This window comes from Geotrypetes seraphini, chromosome 7, assembly GCF_902459505.1.
Source record: "Geotrypetes seraphini chromosome 7, aGeoSer1.1, whole genome shotgun sequence".
NCBI lineage: Eukaryota > Metazoa > Chordata > Amphibia > Gymnophiona > Dermophiidae > Geotrypetes > Geotrypetes seraphini.
Genome location: NC_047090.1, coordinates 191,849,346 through 191,873,019, shown reverse-complemented (window position 1 = coordinate 191,873,019; position 23,674 = coordinate 191,849,346). Strand labels below are relative to the sequence as shown.

Sequence of the window (23,674 nt, the reverse complement as noted above, 5' to 3'; positions counted from 1 at the left end):
GGTGTCTCCTGCATACGTCGAAGGATCTCCTCAATGTTGCCGAACACCGCTGCACCGGGCTGCCGCGAGGCTCCAGCGGCACTGCGTCCTCTTCGTTTCGGCATGAAGAAGGGAGCAGAAGTCTCGAGCAGTGGGTTAAAAGTTGTTGGAGGTAAGACTCTTCAGCGTGCTAATCAGCCGGAAGGGTCTGCAGCCATCTTGGATCCTCATATATATTATTAATAGAAATCCACCCCCCCGATCCAAGTGTAAATTATTCATTAGAATAATTTAAAAATGTCCCCCACACATCCTTAAATTTATTATAGTAACCTTTTTGAACTGCCAACGCTCTTTCCATTTTAAACACATGACATACTGAATTCCACCAGAAACAATAATTCAACCTTCTACAATCTTTCCAGTTACACGTTATTTGTTGAATGGCAACTCCTGTCATCATCAAAAGCTTATTATTAGCAGATATTTGAGGCTTAGCTCTCATCAGCATGCCAAATAAAATTGTGTCGTATAATGCTACATAATTTTCCATTAAATGATTTATTTGATCCCAAATAGAGATCCAAAAATTTTTAATGAATATTATTTGGTACTTCAATGAGATTTAAAAGCCAAATTTCAGCGAATAATAATAAACTTTTATTAATATTAACAGGGGTTGCCATTCAGCAGATTACAGGGAATTGGAAAGATTATACTAAACTGAATTATACTTTTTGGTGGAATTCAGTGTGTCATATTTATAAGATGGAAAGGGTATTTGCTCTACAACAAGGCAATTATAATAAGTTTAAAAAGATTTGGGGGCCATTGACGATTTATTCTGGTGATCAGACATCTTAAACACCTAAATATTGGACAAGATAAGGGGGGGTGGGATTATGAAGGATAATAATTGATAATTGTTATTTATTAGTATATGGGTGGGAGGGGTGGGCTTCTTATATAATTATTTATTTGGAATATTACAAATAAGAATGTCAAGTGATTAATTAAGATATTTATGAATGATTGTTGTACACTTGTAATTTTTGAAAATAAAGATTTAAAAAAAAAAAAAAAAAAATTTTAATGAATGGACAATAAAACAACAAGTGATCTAAAGTTCCAGCATCAAGGTTACAATGCCGGCGTGGCTTGGAGCGCGCACGATATGGCAGCCTAACCGCAGCGCTCCCGTATCCAGGCAACAAACGGAACAAAAATAAAACTTCTACTTTCTCAAATCGATATTAAAAATATATAAAACAACGTCGGAAATGGCTAGCATGAAGCAGGGGAAAGCTGAAAAACCTTCAACATCGGGAATATCAGCAAAAAGAACAAAAGTAACTCCCCTGTCACCATCGAGTGTGCCGTTCCCGATGGAGACTGAAGAACTCACTGAAAAGTCTGATATTATGACTGAACTGTTCAAAATAAAACTGATGCTGACTGAAAATGCCAATAAAATATCTGAAGTAAAAGAAGAGCTTCTTAACATGAAACAAGAGATCCAAACGGAGAGACTGAGAATGACAGTGCTGGAAGAAAAAATGGAGAGGTTTGAATCCCTCACACAGGAATATGACAAAGAAAAAAAAGAAGTAGCAGCTTTAAAAAATCAAATGGTGGACATGGAAAACCGAGGAAAAAGAAAGAACATCAGAATTTTGGGGCTGGCTGAAAATATTGAAGGGGGAGATCCTGTACAATTCTTGGAAAATCTTTTACCTAAACTGCTTCAGCTCAATTCAAAATGGCCGTTAGAAATTGAAAGAGCCCACAGAATCCCCACAAGAAAGCCAGTAAATCAGGCTGCTCCAAGACCTTTGATATTCAAGGTTTTAAGGTATCAACAAGCTCAAGAAATATTAAAAATGGCAAAAGCAAATAAAAACTTGAACTATAAAGGATCAAAACTGATTTTAGTTCCGGATTTTGCTAAATATACAGCAAACATAAGAAAACAATTCCTCACATACAGACAGCAGCTGAAAGAAAAAGGATACATATATGGACTATATTATCCATCTACTATGAGAGTATCCAGTGGAAATAAATCCATATATTTTCAAGACCCTGCAAAACTGAAAGAATTTTTGTCACAAAAAGAACCTATGTTTACATAAAAAACAGAATAATTCAGCTGAAGAAAGAAGAAAGAAGAAAGAAGATGGAAAAAAGGGAAAATAAAGAAGATTATTAAAAAAAAAAAAATTTTTTAAGACATAAGAAATGTTATTAATTGGAAAATAATTTATTGATATAGTGGATGCAATAATATAATATTATTTTATTAAATTAATTATTAATGGATTAATAAAATATTAACATCCATAATCATTAATATTAAAAAAAAAAAAAATAAAATATAAAAAAAAAAAAAAAAAAAAATTTTTTTTTAATTATTAAAATATAAATAAATGATTTATTTACTTAAAAATTTATATAAAATACACATTTTAATCAAAATAAAGAATTCATTCAATTATATAGCATATTAATTTATTATGATTAATGAATAATGAAATGATTTACAATGAAAATATCATTAAAAATATTGAAAGGAAATTTTATTATTGCTATATTGAGAATAAGATACAAAAATGAAATATATTAATTTATTATAAATACAATATTTTAATTCTGTGTAAGAAAATTATAATTTTATGAAATATATACAATAATTTGATTATTGACAGGATTAATTAATAAAATAGATGTCTACTATAAGATTTTTATTTAATTCAATTATTCAGTCACATTAACTTATTATAAAAATAAGAAATTAAGTTATTGATTGGTAGATAATTAATAAAATATGAATTTATTATAAAACTTATTTATTGATATAAAATGTATATTTTATTCAAATATTTATTCAAATTAATTTATTATGAAGATGATCTAAGAAATGATTGAAATGCATTATTATTAATAATAATATTTTTATAAAAATGGATATATTTAATTCACATGATGAATAACAGAATATATAGAGAATAAGAGCTATAGTTGTAATATATTTATTTATTCAGAGTATTATATTACATATATGCATGATATTGAATTTAATTTTATGAATCAAATATATATAATTCTCAATAAATTTATAAAATTTTATAGATTAAATGGACATAATTTACAATTATATAAGGGTGGAAGTATAAAGAATATAGTGAATTTAGAAATATGTTTTTGAATAATATAATGAATTATTAGTTGCCTGGGAAAGGAGATTTAGGTTTTGCATGACCAATGCGTGTTCCAAATCAGAATAAGATAATGGGTGGGGAGGGAGGGAAAATAATGGGTGGGATAAGAGATAAATTTTTATTGAATGTGCTGGGAACTAATCGTGTAAATTATCATAGAATATTGGTTACAACATAATTATTAATTAGATGGACATAAAAATGTATTCCCTGAATGTCAATGGTTTAAATCATCCTATTAAGAAGAAGAAATTATTATCGTTCCTTAAAAATCAAAATGCGGACATTTACTTCATTCAAGAGACCCATCTTTCAGAAATTGAATCAAAAAAATTATCTGGAGGTTGGATTTCTAAATGTTTATTTGCACCGGCTTTAAAAAAAAAAGCTGGAGTGGCTGTTCTAATAAACAAAAAATGTAATGCAGATTTTAAATTAATTAATTATGATCCCTTAGGAAGATGGGTACATATCGAAATGGTTCTGGGAAATACAACCCTGAATTTATTCAATTTATATGCTCCTAATACGAATCAAATGGAGTTTTTTAAACAAATTCAACAATTACTTTTACCACTGGCTACATCTAATTTAATAGTAGCAGGAGATTTCAATGCTGTAATGGATCCGATATTGGATAAAAAACCAAGTAAAGTTATAAAATCATTAGGTTTAGATAATTTGATTCTATCTTGTGATTTAGTAGATATATGGCGAATTCTTCATTTTAATGATCAGGAATTTTCTTTTTGTTCTCAGGTCCATAAATCTTTTTCACGAATTGATTATATATTTGTTTCTAATAATATAGCGCAGCGTGTACTAAAAGCAATAATTGATCCCATTATAATTTCAGATCATGCTGGTGTGTGGATTAACCTTCAAAATTATGATGTTGAAAACTTTGATTCAATATGGAGATTTAATAATGATTTATTAGAAGATTCAAAATTTCTTGAAGATTTTAAAATAAAAATGCAAGAATTCTTTCAATTTAATGAATCAGATACTATTAATGCTGAGATCTTATGGGATGCTTTTAAAGCAACTATGAGAGGAAATATTATTTCATACTCAACATTTATTAATAAACAAAAAAAAAAAACAATTTATTGAAATAGGAAAACAAATTAAATTACTAGAAAATAAATTAATTGAGAAATGGGAAAATAAAACATTACAAGAAATATTAAAATTAAAAGTTAAATATAATGAGATTTCTTCTCAAATTGTGAGAAAAGACATTTTCAATAAACAAGTACAATATTATGGAAATTCAAATAAAGCGGGAAAATTATTAGCAAATTTTCTTAAAGTAAAGAAAAGAAAATCTAAGATTATTGCAATCAAAGATACACAAGGTAACACACATACCAACACAAAAGATATTATAACACAATTTCTTGATTTTTATAAAGAATTATATACTTCCAATTCTTATAAAAATAAAGAACAAGATGGATTAAATTTTTTAAATTCATATATTGGACCAAATATTCCAGATCATATAAAAGGAAGTCTAGAAGAACCTATATCTTTAAAAGAGTTAGAAACAGCATTGAAGTCTCTTAGAGTTGGATCCGCTCCAGGTGGAGATGGGTATACTGTTGAATTTTATAAATTTTTCCAAAATATCATATTACCACATCTGTTAAATTTATATCAATATCAAATAAAGAATGAAAATATTTCTGGTACTATGGCAGAATCGATAATTATAGTTTTACCAAAACCAAACAAAGATCATACTCTTGTATCAAATTACAGGCCTATTTCATTATTGAATGTGGATAACAAATTAATGGCTAAAGTATTAGCATTAAGATTGGCAAAAGCCCTTCCTTTCATTATTGATGTACATCAAACAGGATTTATTACTAAAAGACATTCTTCAAATAATACTAGATTAGCATTCCACTCATTAAATTTAGCAAAAAATATAAATGATCCAGCTTTTTTAATATCTTTAGATGCAGAAAAAGCCTTTGATAGAGTGGAATGGAATTTTATATACCAAGCTTTACAATGGTTTGGTATAGGATCCGGTTTTATTAAAATGATTCAGACATTGTATAGCTCTCCTGGAGCAAGATTATATATTAACAATAATTTATCAAATAGATTTAACTTGCATAGGGGAGTTAGACAAGGATGCCCTTTGTCTCCTTTACTTTTTGATATTGTCCTAGAACCTTTATTAATTGCAATAAACAAAACTAAGGAGATAAAGGGAATATCATTTACCAGTTTTGAATTTAAATTATCTGCATATGCAGATGATATATTATTATATTTAAGAGAACCGGAAAATACTATTCCATGTATACTTAATTTAATAGAAAAATATGGTACTTTTTCTGGATATAAAATTAATTGGAACAAATCTGAAATTCTCCCAATAAACGTTCATTGTACCAAAGGATTATTTGACCCATATTCATTTATTTGGAAAGAAGATGGAATAAAATACTTAGGAATTATCATCAAAAACACAATTGAAGATACAGTCAAAGAGAATGAAAAACTTTTATTGAAAAAAATAACAGAAATGTGTGAGCAATGGAATCCACTACATCTTTCTTGGTGGGGAAGAATTCAAACAGTTAAAATGATGATATTGCCTGTGGTTTGTTACCAAATGAGTATGATTCCAATATTTTTTCAGGGGTCATTTTATAAAAAAATTAACAATGTTCTTACAAAATTTGTTTGGTGTGGGAAAAGACCAAGAATCGCTTTAGTATCATTACAAAGACCAATTATGGAAGGGGGGGTAAATTTTCCAAATTTTTATAGGTATCATCAAGCCTATATTTTAAGACAGGGTATGTATTGGATCCTCCCAGACCTTTTAGAAAATGTACCAGATTGGCTGTATTTAGAATGGCGGCTCCTGTTCCCTTTATATCCAGAACAGTTAATAACTATAACAATGCCTAAAAGATACAAAGACCACAGAATTTTATTTGACACTTGGAAAACATTGAGATATATCAGTAATCTATCACCAGAACCTATTGCTAAATCTCTAAATCAATCAATATGGATAAACTCCAGGATCAGAATTGGCGGATTTAAAATCGTCTGGAAACAATGGATAAATGCAGGAATAAGAACATTGAATGATGTTATATCAGAAGGATCACTGCTTAGTTTTTCACAATTGCAAAATAAATTTGGATTAAATAAAACACAATATTTTAAATGGATGCAATTGAAGCAGGCCATTCAGGAAGGGTTCCCTGAATGGAAAAATCTAAATAATCAATATAGTCTACAGGCTCTATGTTTCCAGACGGATTTTTTGGGTCACCAAGCCGCAAAATGGTACAAACTGATATACGGATTTTTAAATAAAAAAAAGAAAACAGGTCTTAGGGATATTTGGAGTATTGAGATTGGTCAGACAATTTCTGAATCTCAATGGCCACGATTTTGGTCCTGGAGATTAAGATCTACAAGGTCAGCATCTATGAATCAAACATGGTTGTTTTTATTACATAGAGTGTTCTGGACCCCAACGCGCCTGCAAAAAATAGATAGTACTAGATCTAATAGATGCTGGCATTGTAAATTGGAAATTGGGACGTTAGATCATTTAATCTTTTTCTGTCCCTGTGTAAACGCATTTTGGAATTCAATTTGGCCCCAAATTAATAAGTTACTAGAAAATCATATAGGACTCTCATATGACACTATATTATTTGGCACTGCAATGAGAACTAAGAGTCCGATTTCAGCAAACAATAATAAGCTATTACTAATATTAACAGGAGTCGCCATGCAACAAATTACTCAAAATTGGAAAGATTATACCAAATTAAATTATACCTTCTGGTGGAATTCTGTCTGTCATATTTATAAAATGGAAAAAATAATAGCGTTACAACAGGGAAATCTTCCTAATTTCAAGAAAATTTGGCAACCATTGACAAATTATTCTAATGATTAGTTTCTTAGCACAATGATAAAAATTATATATGAATGGGGTGGGAATTGATTAATTAATGGAAACATATTATATAAAAAGGGGAAGGGATTTATATTTTATATGTTATTGTATAATCTTTATCATATTATATTTTAAATAATATGAATTATTAATGATAAAATTTTGATATGTAATAATTGATAATATTATATATGAATCAAATATTGTAAGAATGGAAAATTTATAAATAAAAATTTAAAAAAAAAAATTTAATATGTCCCCTCTGAAAATTCCTAACAAACTGTATATTGTAATTTTCACTGTATTTTTTGTAATTTGCGACCTTTTCCTAACAGGTCCTCTCGGAAATTTCTTAACGAAATGTATATTTTATATTTTCGCTTTCTTAAAGTTTCTGTACTCTGTATTTCCTCTGACTATCTGCAAATTGTAACTCGCTGAATGTCCAGCTCTCTTGAATGTAAACCGCCTAGAAGTCGCAAGATTGTGGCGGTATAGAAGAATAAAGTTATTATTATTTAAAAAAAAAAAAAAAAAAAAAAAAAGGTTACAATGCCAACGTCTATTAACCTAGAGCAATCCAATTTTTGTAAATGAACAGGGGTCCAGAGTGCTTTAATGATACAGGAAAAACCATGTTTGCCTCATAGAAGCAGACATCGTACACTTCAACCTCCAGGACCAAATATGTGGCCACTGAGATGCATTAATTTGATGCTTAATCTCAATGCTCCAAATATCTCTAAGACCATTTTTTGGTTTTTTATTCAAATAATTAGATAATACTTTATACCACTGTGCGGCCTGGTGTCCCAGAAAGTCTGCCTGAAAACATAGGAATTCTACTGTAACTCGCTGTGCCGTTTAAAGGAAGCATTGAAAGAAAAAAAAAAGGAGTTCTCTTTTTGCAAGACAGTGTGAGCAGGGTAATTGCACACAAGCGCACTCGTAGCTTTTCTCAAGGTTTGTAAAAATGCATAATGAAATGATGCAAATGTTTATCCAAAAGCATAAGGTTAGTTGCATCATGAGAATTATTAGAGATGCCAAAAGCTGGCCTTGCTAGTAACGAATTCCAACGTTTTACCAGTTACACATCCATATATATCCTAAATGACAACATTCCTTCGCTACAATCTAACTGGTCCACATTATTTGCTTCCATATAAGGCTGGCTTCTATACCTTCATATGGGCGTGTCAAAAGCATTCCTAAAAATTACATTCTTAAACCTAAAAAGTTACATTCTCATATTAAGCTTACATGTTTTATAAAGAAGAAATACATAGACAGGTATTGTAATGTATTCACCAAACTAAGGTTCACATACAGCTTTTAAATCCCTTCCTGGTACTATCTCTGTGCTGAGAAATTCATGTCTCTTTGTCTAACTGAAATTAGAGAGAGAAGGAGGGATTTACCCCCCCCCCCCCCATCAGAGTTTCACAGAGTAGAAAAAGTTGCTTAAGGTCAGAGGTTAAATCCCAGATGTAGTCTTCTCAGAATTTCTTCAGATTTCACATATATGAAATCAAAGTAAAATGTATTCTAATCTACACTTGTTACCTATAGCTACATAAGTAAATTCCTATTGTGTAGTTTTAATGACTTACTGACTTACTAAAACTTAATTCTGGATATATACATACAATGATACACATGTGGATTCGATTTGTCTTTCTCACTGCAAAATCAGGGCCCCTTGGAATGTGAGGCAACCAGGTCAGAGGCCAACTCCTGTCTGCCTATAACTTCCCTGAGGACCAGCCTAGTCCAGGCTAGACACACCTCAGAACAAAGAAACCTTATGAAACCTAAGCTTTGCCATCTGGGGTTAATTTGCTATGGTGCTTATCAATCACACTAATGTCCCAGTCTGCCTTCCTGTTCCTTCAAGCACATCAATATGTTAAGATTCCCATTTTTTGCTTTGCCTCTCTGATTATGATATTCTGGCTTATCTAATATTTTCTAGTTTCATATATTTATGTATAGCCACTAATACCACATTCTCACCTGCTCTTGGATTAAGCCCTATCTATCAACAGGTTTTTTCTAACTAGTGAATCCTGGTGCAATGTGAGAAAGTGTAATGGCTGAATTTTTTTTATTTCATGTTTGCTCATTTCACCACATCTTCCTGTCCAGATAAATAAGCTGGCCCTCCCCAGGCCTACTTAAGGCACAGGACAATCTCAAGTGCACCTGCTCACACGGCTGGCTAAACAATGGATGTTTTGACACAATTGGGGTTTCAGTGCATAGACCAGGGGTGCCCAATAGGTCGATCGCGATCGACCGGTAGCTCGCCAAGGCAAAGTGAGTCGATCATCCAGGACTCACTTTGCCTTGGCGATCTATCGGGCCAATCAATCTTCCTCTCCCCGACGTCAATTCTGCCGTCGGAGAGGAAGTTCGGGCCAGCCAATCGCTGCCTGGCTGGGCGGAACTTCCTCTCCGACGGCAGAATTGACGTCAGGGAGAGGAAGATTGATCGGCCCGAAGCAGAGAGAGCATGGGGTGGCGGCGGCTTTGGGGCCTGTTATCCATTGGTGGCGTTTGGGTCCTGTTCCCTGATGGCAGCGGCAGTGGCTTGGGGAAGGGCAGGGAGAAAGAAAGAAAGGGGGCAGGCAGGGAAACAGAAGGAAAGAAGAGAAACAGGTAAAAAGAAAGGGGGCATGAAGAGAGAAAGAAAGAAAGGTCAGGGAGAGAGGAAGAAAAAGTTGGGGGAGGGAATGAGGTGTGTAGGAGAGGAAGCATACAGGCTGAAAGAAAGATTGGATGCACAGTCAGAAGAAGAAAGTGCAATCAGAGACTCATGAAATCACCAGACAAGGTAGGAAAAATGATTTTATTTTAAATTTAGTGATCAAAATGTGTCTGAATTTATATCTGCTGTCTATATTTTACAATATGATCCCCTTTTACTAAACTGCAATAGTGGTTTTTAGTGCAGGGAGCCTATGAGCGTCGAAAGCAGCGCTGGGCATTCAGCGCAGCTCCCTGCGCTAAAAAATGCTATTGTGGTTTAGTAAAAAGGGAGGGGGGTGGGTATTTGTCTATTTTTGTATGGTTGTTACTGAGGTGACAGTGCATAGAATCATCTGCTTTGACCTCTGAAAAAACCCCAGAATAGGAATGATAATTAACAATTCTATGCATACAGTGTGCGTTGTGTTTTTTTAAAATTCTATTGTTGGTAGATCATTTTGACTTGGTCATTTTAAAAGTAGCTCGTGAGAAAAAAAGGGTGGGCACCCCTGGCATAGACCATCCACCCTACTCACCAGATCTTGCTCCATCTGATAATTTTCTGTTCTAAACTTTAAAAAAAAGTTTGAAAGGGCAACAATTTTCGAGTGATTTGGAGGTGATTGAAGCAGTAATTTAGTGACCAGATATCAGAGTATCATTTGGAAAGGTTACAGAAACTTCAGACATGACGTTCCAAGTGTTTTGAACTTTGGGGTGAATATATGGAATAAGGTGTAAGTTTCATGACTCCACGTTATTTCCTTCTTTTCAGCCTTTGCTCATACCCCGACTCTGAACACACTAAGGGATCCCTCAGAGCAGTGCAATGCCCTTAACATGTGCTAAGGCATCTGTGTTTCTCTTTGAGTAGGAGAGTGGCCTTATGGTTTATTCATTTATTTAAGTATTTTTTTTTTCTAAATCTTTATTCATTTTTTCATGCTGACCTGCTCCCTTATTTATTTATTATTTTGCTTTTTATTTTGTTTTGTTCAGTTTGCGGTTTTTATTCAACAAGGAACTGCTATGCCTGCTTGGAGAGGAGCAGACTTTAGTCTGCAGCTGGCAGGTGAATCCGTGGACCTGTGTGTGGAGCTCAGAGCTCCAGGCCTTCAGCATTTGCTCGCTTCCTTGACTTGGTCAGGAGTTTGAGCACAGGCTGTTAGGTATCAATAGCGTCCTTTGGGGCTTTCACGATGCCAGCTGTGATTTCTCTTCTCCCTCCTCCTTTTGGCATTTGTCCCAACCTGAGGGAAGGAGGCTCAGTCTAACTAAGGGCCAACTGGCAGCCAGAAGATCTCCATTGGTAGACTTGAGGCAGAAATTCTTTCCCTGAAGGCAGGCTGATTCAAGATAGCAGGCACCAGAAGGCACAGTGAGTACGCTAGAATCTCAACTTCCCCCGAAGCACCAACAGCAGTGATCCTGAGACAGAACCCCATCCCTCCCTCAAGCCCTAAAGCAGTGGCAGTCCTGAGCCATGAATACCCCACCTTCCGCCCTGATGCACCAGCTCAGCAACGGTTCTGAGCCACAACCCCCTCACCCCCCCCTGGGTCCCTCAAACCTCAAAGCAGCAGTCCTGAACTGTGAACTGCCTCCTCCCTCACCCTCCAGCCCCGAAGAACAAAAGTGGCAGCAGTCCTGAACCATGCCCCCCCCCACTCCCTCCCTCTAGCCTTGAAACAGCAGAAGCAGGTGGCTGTCCTAAGCCGCAAACTCCCTCACCCAAAGCGGCAGCCTGTCAGCTGGAGGCAGCGCTCAAATCAGGCTGCTTGTGGCACAACTGGACACCACTTTTGGGTCCTCAGTGCTAGCGGCAGGTTCATCTGCTCTGCCCTAGTCTCTGGGAACTGCTTTGGTACGTTCCTCTGGTTCAAGACGCATATGTCTTTTGCACCAGGCTGCCCAGTGGTATAAATTAATATCTGGATTTTTAAATAAGAAACTGAAAACAGGTCTAAGAGATATTTGGAGCATTGAGATTAAGCACCAAATTACTGCGTCTCAATGGCCACGAATTTGGGCTTGGAGGATGAGGTGTTGTCACCAACCAGCTCAGGACAATGGGCCCTTAGCGGCTGGGACAAGGGAGTTGTGCTCTTGTGAGCCGCGGTGAGCTGCACAAGGAAAATAATAGCGGAAGAAAAATACTGCCACACCAGGTAAGGGTAGTTACTTAAATCAAACTCAGGATTTATTCTTTCACTGGTAGTAAACATAAACCTTGTCAGGATATTTCTGCGTTTAGCAAATAGTCCCAAAACAGTAAAAAGAATAAAAGACACAAAACAGCAAACTGTCCCAAAAGTGGAAATGTCCCAGTTCAAAGCTTTCTCTAAGATTCAGGCTATTGGCTTCAGCCCCTACTCATTTCCAAGCAATGAAAAACCAAAATATTCAAAATTCAAACAGTTCTTAAATTGACTACCACAGCACTAGTCAGAGCTACGGCTGTGACTTACCCAGCTGCTAGAATACTGGGCAGGTAGTGCGCTTCAGGTGATAAACTGCCAAACAGGCCCACAATCCCACCACAAAAATACTTGAGGCGAACCCCCACTACCTGGGCTGGATACAGTCCTTTTCTCATGAAAGAGAAACCAAAAAAAAAAACCACCTTCACATGAGTCTTTCAAATCTTCTGGAGCTCTGGGTTTCTAAAGCTCCTACAGGGCATAACATAACCATGGAAGTCCTTCATACAATAAGGTCACAGCTACTCACTTTTATTCCACGAGTGGCTTGCCTTCCATGAAGCAAACTTCCATTGGCAGAATCTCACTCACTGGAGCAGCAGATGAGTCCGGGTCAATTTCCATGGCTTGAGGTTCTTCATTCTCCTTCAAAGCAGATTCTTCTCCAGCTTCCATCAGCTCCATAGATTCCAGTGGAGAACTGCCATCAGTATCTCCCAGCCCTGAGCTCTGCTGCCTGTCCTGTGCCTCTCCTCCTTTTAACTGACTTCCCAGGAGCTTTCCTCTCTGGGCAACTAGTTTGCAGCCCCGCCCCCAACCCTCAGGTGGGAAGTGTTTCCTATCAGCAACCCTGGGCCTGAGAGGGGTATGGGCGCTCTGCACTCGTGCTCTCTGACTCCCTCTAGAGAGCAAGGGAGAAATAGCATCAGGAGAATCAAAAAAAGGTTTATCTGTAACACTGGGGGAAGGGTTGGCCTTTAACCCCCAGAGACCCAAATATAGAAAAAAACGTAAAAAAATGTTTTCGAACGTTCACATGTTGTTATAGGAGGCTTGTGATCCCTAAATCAGTGTTTTTTTTTTTTTTTTTTTGACATTTTAGTAACTTTTGGGGAGGATGTTGTAAAATTGCAACGCTGGGCCTGTAAGGTAGCAGAATTTCAATAGTGTCACTCTCTCTCTGAACACATGTAAGGAATAATTAAAAGTTTATTTGTACTTTACAGCTTATAAAGACCCACCTAAGTTTATGTATATACACAACAACAATAGTATAATAAAGAAAAAAGTAATTTTTATTATCAATTTAATACAAAAAATGAGTATCATATAAAAACGCAAATTTTTCCCTGTGAAGCGCCCATTGACTTCTATCAGCGGTAATCAAGAAATTTCGTGTTTTTGCACAAAAAATTTCATGTTAGCGCAAATACGGGTAAAAACGGCCAGCTATGAAATAGCACTTGTGCTATCTTCATAGCACGGTTTTGTGAATCGAGCCCTATATGTGCATGTTTTATTTGTTCATTTATTCAGTTATGGTAGTTCCAAAAACAGTTATTTTGCTCTGAAAAGCACAGGCGAACATTGCACTTCCTGCAAAGTGTGTTGGTATAGCCTTTTGCACAGTGTCGGCACCGTCCTCTATCGGCTTAGATGGGAAAATGTCCAATCATGTCCTTGCAAACTTCCTTTGGAGGGTGTGCATTTGACTTTTTGGCTGTCATGGCAGCTGAAGAACCTCCATCATCTGTAAACTGCCTCTTTTGGGAAGTCAAGGTGCCCCCTCTTGATGAAACTGGGCTTGCAGATGGTTGCCCTCGCTTTGACACTGACCCAGCCGTTCCGATCAGGATAAGAGAAGATGCCAACTGGGCCTGAAACATTCTCCTGTTTAGCATCTGTTTCTTTGGGATTTCCAAAGCTTTGCAGTCCCTTTTGTACAGGAGCCAAGCATTGATCACAGCTAGGTTAATGGTGTGCCAGAAGATGTAAAGGTACCAGCGGTAGGACTTCAGTGGAAACTTGTATTTTGCTGCAAATGAGTCTAACAAATCCACTCCGCCCATGAATTTGTTATAGGCAGCCACGATATAAGGCCTCTCAACTTCAACAAATCTTTTGGCAGTTTTGTCCCAGCGTTGAATCTTCTCCACTGGTTGTGGGCCAGCAAAGGAAGACACAAGTGTAACCTGTCTGTTGTCAAACCATTTCACAGCACAAATGTTGTGATTTGACTCCACTCTGACATCAAAGCTTCCTCTTCCCTTTTTCTTCAAGCTTTTCTCATCCTCAAGATTACAGTTTGGAAGGCGCACTTGTCTGGCTGTTCCTGTGTAATGAATTCCACAATCCAGCAGCCTAACTATCAATGGGATGCTGGTGAAAAAGTTGTCTGCATAGATCTTGTAGTTGTGACTATGTGGAAGTGTGGAAGCAAGTTTCATCACAACATCCCCTGATAGTCCAAGTTCAGATCTTGCCCGTATTCCATTCACACTGCCTTGGTACACATCAAAATCACAAAGTATACCAGAGATTCCAGTCCTTGCCCACAGCTTGAACCCCCATGGGTTTGGCTTGCTACGCATGTACTGTTTGATGCTGCTGAATTTCCCCCTGAAAGGGATCATCATTTCATCAACAGAGTTATGTTCTTCAGGGACCACTTTTAGGCATTTCTCTCTGAAAGCATCAAGCCATGGTCTGAGTTTCCAGAGTTTGTCACTTTTTTGTTCCATCTCAGACACGGTTAGATTGTTCACAAAATGTAATGATGTCAACAGAGACTGGAATCTGTTTCGTGACATTACATCAGCGACAGGACTGTATCTTGTGTCTGCTTCCCAGTACATACGGACTCCAGGCATTTGGACAAGACCCATCTTCAGATACATGCCAATCATCTGCTCTATTTCCTTTGTGTTTGTGTTTATAGATGATCCTTTCTTCTGAAAACTGTACTGATTTGTGTTATCTGCCAGAGCGTTGATCATATCTTCTGTCACAAACTTCTGAAAGTACTCCAGTGGTGTGCAGAGGGAATGGACATCATTACTCCAAAGCAGGCAACAGGGTTGTATGACTTCATGGCCAGATAAACAGACCTATTTACACATTCAACCATCCAATGGTGTTGCAGAACTGAACAATAGGTTCTATTAGTAATGTACATGAAGTTTTAAAAAGAAAAAAAATGGGGGAGGGTTTATTTTGTAGCCTTAAATGTGATGTTGTAATATTACAACACTGGGTCTCAGGGGAGTGCAGACAAAACCTTGCTATCACTTTGACCCACTGTTGTAAAATTACAACATAGAAATAACCAGCTCTAAATCTCTTAAAATCAGTATATTCAATGATGTCATAAAATCTGCATGATCTACACATATTAATGATCACATAAAAAAATATTTCAAGCTTTTTACTTACTTTAGTCCTGATGTATCCCGTCCAAAACAACAAGATGATATACTCCAAAGCAGGCAACAGGGTTGTATGACTTCATGGCCAGATAAACAGACCTATTTACACATTCAACCATCCAATGGTGTTGCAGAACTGAACAATAGGTTCTATTAGTAATGTACATGAAGTTTTAAAAAGAAAAAAAATGGGGGAGGGTTTATTTTGTAGCCTTAAATGTGATGTTGTAATATTACAACACTGGGTCTCTGTGAGTTAAACTGGGCTCTGCACTAGGGACACACCTAGCAGGCATAGGCTGCGTACCACAGTGTACAGTGTCTGCATCTATGAGACCAACTTGGTTTTTTTCTTTTACATAGAGCATTTTGGACCCCGGTTCGTTTACAGAAGTTAAATAGCTCTAAGTCAAATAGATGTTGGTACTGTCATCTCGAAGCTGGGACATTAGATCATTTGTTATTCTATTGTCCATTGATTCTTGCTTTTTGGAAATCAATAAATTGTTTGTTTTTGGAAATCAAATAAATTGTTGGAAAATCTGGTGGCATTATCGTATGATACTGTGCTGTTTGGCATGTCAATAAGGGCTAAGAGCCAAATATCATCTAATAATAACAGGGGTTGCCATACAACAGATTACGAGTAACTGGAAGAGACTGAATTATAGTTTTTGTGGAACTCTTTATGTCACAATTATAAAATGGAAAGGACAATAGCCACACAGAAGGGGAATTTTGGAAATTTCAGGATATTTGGGAGCCATTAACAAAATATTATAATGATTGAATATTATTTTCCCCTTTAAATATGCATGTCCAAGGAGGGGAGAAGGGTATTTTGGTTTGATTATTAAAGTAAGGTATATAGGAGTGGGGATTATTGTATGTTTTCTTGAATTAAAGATTGTTATTGATTAGGGGGAAGGAGGGGATAAATTCTGATATGGATTTTAACAGAATATTAAGTGCTGTATATGAGTTTAAAATGTTATATATGCTGTTACACTTATTGTAAGTTTTAAAAAATGAATAAAGAATTAAAAAAAAAAAAAGGCATATGAGTCTTGAAGGCCTGCCCTATCTCAGACATGTATGTATTTTCAGGTGTTTGATTTTCTCTTGTCAGACAGGTCTGAGGAGTGATAAGATAACTTTCTTACAAAAGGCAATGAAAGATTATAAGAATTACAATATACTCAGGAAGGTGGTCTGTTTGGTTCCACTTTATTGTTTTATTATGTTCCAATTGGTTCTTTAATTGTATTTGTTTGAGAGCAGAACAGAATTAACTTTGTCAGGGAGTTTCTCATGCCCCTCTTCGTTAAGTCTCCTCCTGTAGGGATTGTCAGCTGCTTTGGTATGAACTGAGGAGCAACAGAACAGCTCTGTGATGGAGGTGGAGCCAAAAAATGTAGATGCCTTCTACTCAATTCACGATTAGAGGTGAATAACCCACTGGTTCAAGCCTCATATGCCTTTCTACTAGAAAGAAGATTATCAAGCCCATCTTTATAGCATTCACATTCACTGGCCATACACTCCATAGTTTGAGTGCTTGTCTTCAGTCCATGCCACTCTCCCCAAATCCTGCTACACTTGTTTCCCACCTGGGCAACTATGTATGAAAAGACTGGAAAATAGCATTGTTATGGGACATATGTTTTCCTTTTTGATTTATTCAGATATATGGTGGTTTAAAATCTTTATTTTTAGGGCCTTCCACCCAAACCAGCTCGACGTCAGGGAGGCTGGGCAGATGACACTCCAGGATTCACAAAGTGAGTACCAGCCACCTGTAATCTCAGGAAACGGAAACCAAGTTGTAAAACTATTTTTTTCTGTAAGCTTAGCCAAAAAAGGGGTATTTGAAATGGGTTGGTAATTTGAAACTTCATGTGCACTAATTTTGTAGTCTTTAATTATTGGGTAAATGATTATTTCTTTCCATGCTTTTAGAAATGTTTCTGTAGTTAAGCTAGAACATATCAGATTTAAAATATCTGAACCAAAGAATGAAACCTTTTATGTTTAGTGTGTTTAGGGTTCTCTGTAGATCCTGAAGGGTGGGTATGTTAAATCTTGAACATTTAGACAGATGAAGACTTGAAATTTCAGCTGGATTAAATGAAGAGTTTGTAAATTCAGATTTATTTAAAAACTTATTAGCAGAGTCATCTGAACAAAGAGAGCTGATGGTACTTGCTTTAGAAATACAACTTCTGATCTTTTTGACTTTTGTAGTGAAATAAGAGGCAATGGCTTGGGCAGAAGATAATTGTATAGTCAATTGTGACTCTTTGAACCATTTTCGACTTCATCTCTCAAACACCTCACTTGGAAAGTTATATTCCTCAGATCTCTAGAGTTAGGGAACTTCAAGCTCTTGTGTCAGATCCACCTTATACCACAGGGTAGTTCTTTGCACTCATCGTCTTGGAATTTCATCTGAACCAATCTGTAGTTCTTCCTGTCTTCTTCCCAAGACCACATTCTCAACCTACTTGAAGCTGCACTTCACACTTTGGACTGTAAACATACTAAGAACATAAGAATTGCTGCTGCTGGGTCAGACCAGAGGTCCATCGTGCCCAGCAGTCTACTCACGCAGCGGCCCTTAGGTCAAAGACCAGTGCCCTAACTGAGTCCAACCCAGATGGGCTAGTCGGATTGACCAAGCAGTTCTGCAAAATTTATTTTCTACTTAGATTCCAACTTCCCTCCAACCCTTGTGGGTTTGCCAGGCTCATGGTAGTATTAGAAATCCTCTTCTTAGATTTTGCATGGCACTCTTTCTCCTTTAATTCCTCTATCTTGGAATTCTGCGAGACCTGATATTACCAGATCTATCCAAAAGCTTAAGTTATCGTTCCCCTCATTAAAATGCATTATCTATACTGGAAAATTAGGGAAATCTCTTTACTTTAAAATTACCTTATTTAAATGTTTATTGATTTTCAAACTTTGATAGTGCAATACAATTGGTAAATCATAAATACTGCATAAAACGCACTAATAACTATACAATTATTACATTAAACAGTCATTTACTAAATTACCGAGCTTTGGAATAATTTTCCTGTCCAGCTGCGTAACTTGGCCCCTTTCCAATTATTTCGAAAACCTCTGAAAACTTGGCTATTTTCAAAAATGTAAATTTTGCTTCTTAACTTTTTTACTGCACTGACAGTCCTGCAAGGCAATGTCAGGTGGGAAGGCACCTGACGGGTGGTGTTCGAAAGATTTAAAGTGACAGTACACTTTTCACTGTCTGTGCCAGGGCTCCATGGGTGACATCACCCCCACATGTGAGAATATCTGCCTCCTATCCTTGGATAACACCTGCTACAGGTAAGTAACTATGTTTATCCCAGGACAAGCAGGCAGCATATTCTTAACTGATGGGTGACGGCACCGACGGAGCCCCGGTACGGACAATTTTAGAGTGATTGCACTCTAAGAACTTAGAAAGTTCTAGTTAGGCCGCACCACACATGCGCGAGTGCCTTCCCGCCCGATGGAGGCGCGCGGTCCCCAGTTTCTTAGTTTCTGCGGAACTAAGAAGACGCGTGTTTTTCAACGGCCATTGAAATTTTTTCGCTTGCCTTCCCGCTCGCGTATTTTTTCTTCGAAAAAGTTCTTCTTTTTTCCTAAGTTCCCGACGTCCCAAAAAAAAAAAACCAATTTTCTTTTCTTTTATTTTTTCTCGGGTTCGCCCCGGCAGGGCCTGTTGTCATCATCGAAACCTCCGCTTTCAATTTGGCGGAGGCCGTGTTCACCTTCATGCCCCCTCAGCCAGGGTTCAAAAAGTGGCAACGGTGTGCGCGCCCCATCTCGTTGACCGACCCGCACAATTGGTGTGTTCCATCTTACCTACGTTGACTTTGAATCCAGCGCCTCGAGAGAACAGTTAGTTCCATCTACCCTTCCTTCCATGAATACAAGAGCAATAGTGCCTGTTTCCCAGAATGGTCATTCTCCATGTGGCACTTACTCCATCTGTAAACACTGCATTGCAACTAAGGAATATATGCATCCAGTCACGAAGAAAAAAATATATCTCAAAAACAAAACAGATTGCAATACTTCCTCCTTGATCTATGGTTCATTGAGAAGACAAAAAGGATGATTAAAACTAGACTGGTAGAGCACAGAAGTTGCATCAACAGACACCATTGGAGAGATAACAATCATACGATTGCTGATTTGAAGTTCTTCATAATTGGAGAGGTGATAATCTTGATCAGAAGTTATTGCGAGAAGAACAAAAACCAATATTTGTTCATGATTGAATGCTGAATTAGAACGAATAGAATGCTAGGTATAATCAAGAAGGGTATTACAATCAGGACAAAAGAAGTTATCCTGCCGCTGTATCGGGCGATGGTGCGCCCACACCTGGAATACTGCGTCCAGTTTTGGTTGCCATACCTTAAGAAGGATATGGCGTTACTCGAGAGAGTTCAGAGAAGAGCGACACGTCTGATAAAAGGGATGGAAAACCTTTCATACGCTGAGAGATTGGAGAAACTGGGTCTCTTTTCCCTGGAGAAGAGGAGACTTAGAGGGGATATGATAGAGACTTATAAGATCATGAGGGACATAGAGAGAGTAGAGAGGGACAGATTCTTCAAACTTTCAAAAACTAAAAGAACAAGAGGGCATTCGGAAAAGTTGAAAGGGGACAGATTCAATACAAATGCCAGGAAGTTCTTCTTTACCCAACGTGTGGTGGACACTTGGAATGCGCTTCCAGAGGACGTTATAGGGCAGAATACAGTACTGGGATTTAAGAGAGGATTGGACATTTTCCTGCTGGAAAAGGGAATAGAAGGGTATAAATAGAGGATTACTGCACAGGTCCTAGACCTGTTGGGCCGCCGCGTGAGCGGACTGCTGGGCAAGATGGACCTCAGGTCTGACCCAGCAGAGGCATTGCTTATGTTCTTATGTTCTTAATACAGTTTTCATATTTTTCAAAGCACACTACCAGAGCATTAATTGATGGTTTTCCTTTCATATATTATTATTTTAAGTCATTTTATCAATTTACATTTCTGCAAAAAGTATCATAATAATAGGTAAGAACATAAGAATTGCCGCTGCTCACCCGGCGGCCCCAGCTCTGAGTCCAGCCTTCCCTGCGTACATTCCGGGTCAGCAGGAACTTTGGCTTGAATCCCTGGAGGGTGAAGAAGAACTTCCTTAGATTTCTTGCAATTAATAAAATTTATGCAATCGTCATAGATTTTAACAGTTTCCATATATTTAATGTACTGAGAATCATCATCCTATACTTTTCTACAGCTTTCTCGATATTAGTTCTCTTTTCAATTGAATAGTCATAATCAACACAGAAGCTCCTGTTCACATATTTGTATATTTCATTAAATTCATTTAATCTTGGTACATTTATTGCATATTTTTAATAAATGGCAATGCTTTATACATTTGGTTCACATCTAAATACTTAGGGTCGGTTTTACAAAGCCGCGTGGCAACTGCGCCGAAGCCCTTTAAATCTCGATGGGCTTCAGGGCGTCTGTGTAAAACAGGCCCTTAATTTTTAATGGTTTTAAACTTATACTTTTGAAATTACCATCATTTTAATTCATTCAAATATGGCCGCAGAAGCACCCTTTTTACCTCCCCTTCCTTTCCTTTTGGTTCTTGGCCGAGCAGTAGCGCTTTGTATTTTTGCGCCTTTTTCTATTTCTCACGATGCATTTCAGTTTCATTTCGATGCGGTGTTTGCTGCAATTGTAAGTTCTTCTGTATGCTATGGTTACCTACAACCAGTTTGTCTTCTTTTCTGCTTAACTTTTCCTACCATACGTTCCCTCGTATATAGAATCCCGACGTACTTTGTTTGCCAGGTTCTCAGGTGTTTTCTACATCGCGCTCCTAGTGTGCCTAATTGTCCAACCGCTTTGGTGTACATTACATTACATTAATGACTTCTATTCCGCCTGTACCTTGCAGTTCTAAGCGGATTACAACAAAAAGATAACTGGACATTTCCAGGAATAGGAATACAATTAACGGCTTTGGGCCTAATACATCTAAACGATAGCTGGACGTTTTCAGGAAGAGGAATACAGTTAAAGGCGTTAGGTCTAAATCACATTTTGAAGGGAGGATCCTAAGAAGGGGAGAGAGGGGAGAAGAGTGGGGTTAGGAAATTAGGATAAATTTCTTGAATAGTATGGTTTTGATTTCTTTTCGAAAAGCTTTGAGGTCAGTTGAAGCTGTCAGTAGGTTGGTGATGGAGGGGTCCAATTTAGCTGCATGTGTTGCTAGTAGGTTGTCGTACATCTTTTTGCGCTTAGTTCCTTTATAAGGGGGGTAGGAGAAAGGGGACTGGGTTCTCCTTTGTCTGGAATAGAGGTTCCTATTTAGGCGGTTGTTTAAGTGAGAGGGTGCCGTTCCGTTTAATGTTTTGAATAATATGCAATATAGCTTAAATTGGATGCGGGCTTGTATTGGAAGCCAGTGTGAATCTAGGAAGGCGTTGGTGATGTGGTCAAATTTTCGAAGGGAATAGATCAGTCTGAGGGCAGTGTTCTGGACAGTCTGTAGTTGTTTTATTAGGTAGGTGGGACAAGGAAGGTAGAGGATATTGCAATAGTCCAGTAGACTTAGGACTAGGGATTGAACTATGAGTCTGTATTGTTCTTTGCCGAAGAATTTTCTAATTTTGCGAAGGTTGCGCATGGTAAAGAATGCTTTTTGTGTGATTTTGTTGATTTGCACCTGAAGAGTGCAGCATCTATCTACTGTTACTCCAAGGAGTTTGAGAGTGGTCTGTATAGGATATTTGGTGGTTTTTATTTCTAGTTCAGTTATCGAAGGGGTTTTGTCTTTTTCAAGCAGTAGAAATTTAGTTTTGTCTGGATTGAGCTTCAGTTTGTGTTCTGTCATCCAGTTTTCCACTATTTCTAGGGTTTTTACCAGGTTATCTGTTGTAGTGGGGTCTTGTGAGTCAAAGGGAAGGAGTATGGTTATATCGTCTGCATAGCTGAATGAGGTTACTTCGAGTTTATCTAATAGGGTACCAAGGGAGGCAATGAAGACATTGAAGAGCATGGGTGAGAGTGGTGAACCTTGAGGTACTCCGCAGGGATTGGTCCAGGTTTCCGATATTAGATCTTTTGTTTTTACTCTGTATGTTCTTGTTTTGAGGAATCCTTGGAACCAGTTGTATACTCCGCCTGATATTCCTTTTGCTTCTAATATCTGAAGAAGTATACTGTGGTCAACCAGGTCAAATGCGGCTGAGAGGTCTAGTTGAATTATCAGCATCCTTCTTCCTTTGCTAAGGTGTTGTCGGGCTGTATCTAGAAGGGAGACTAGCAGTGTACAGACACTGGGATGCGTTTCTAGTATTTCTGCATCACTCTAGCTTTCTTTGGTCCCTTCATTTTTACACTTCAAATGTATTTGAGTATTATCCCAGGACAAGCAGGCATGATATTCTCACATGTGGGTGACGTCATCTACGGAGCCCCGATGCGGACAGCATTTCAAGCAAACTTGATTGAAGATTCAAGCTTGCTGTGCTGCATCACGCATGTGTGCCTCCTGCTCCACTAGAGGGCGCATCCCCTCCTCGTGGTCTCCAGTTCGTTTTTTTCCGCTGTGATAAGAAGACGCGTTTTTTCTTAGCTCTGCCCCAGTGCCTTCTTTGCACCGCGATTTGTTGTTTTTTCTTCGTTAAAAGTCGCTGTGCGTATAAAATTTATTTCTTCTTCCTGCTCGTCGCGCTTTTCGCACTTTTTTCTCGCGATCCGGGGGCTCCCGGGTCATCGCGGCCGCGTGGCCTGATTGGCCGCGGTCACCTGGACTTCCTATGTCCCGGCCCGTTTCGGGCTTTAAAAAGTGCACCGGGTGCGAGCATCTTCTATCACTCACAGACCCGCATCGCTGGTGCATCCTCTGCCTGGGGGCCAATCATCCAACAGAAACTTGCCCCCGGTGCGCAACCTTCCAACACCGGCCGCTCCGTTGACGACGGGCCCGCATGGCGGACCTATTTGCTGCCGATCAACCCTCGACCTCGGCCTCGAGATTGGCCCCGGCCTCGGCCCCGCCTCGGGACTCGACCTAGAAGACCCCGAGCTCTCAGAAGTCTTTGGCTCCAGGTAAGTC

General features: G+C 37.7%; 1 protein-coding gene across 3 annotated transcripts in view; it reads left to right on the top strand.

Annotated features, from left to right (window-relative positions):
• The window catches only part of IFT43 (intraflagellar transport 43), a 150,164-nt gene that overhangs the window by 36,858 nt on the left and 89,632 nt on the right, over positions 1–23,674 (top strand). For all 3 annotated transcript variants that reach the window (XM_033951645.1, XM_033951646.1, XM_033951644.1), the window contains exon 3: positions 17,243–17,307. In XM_033951645.1, the coding sequence (XP_033807536.1) occupies positions 17,243–17,307 (65 nt within the window). The remainder of the gene's footprint in view (positions 1–17,242; positions 17,308–23,674) is intronic.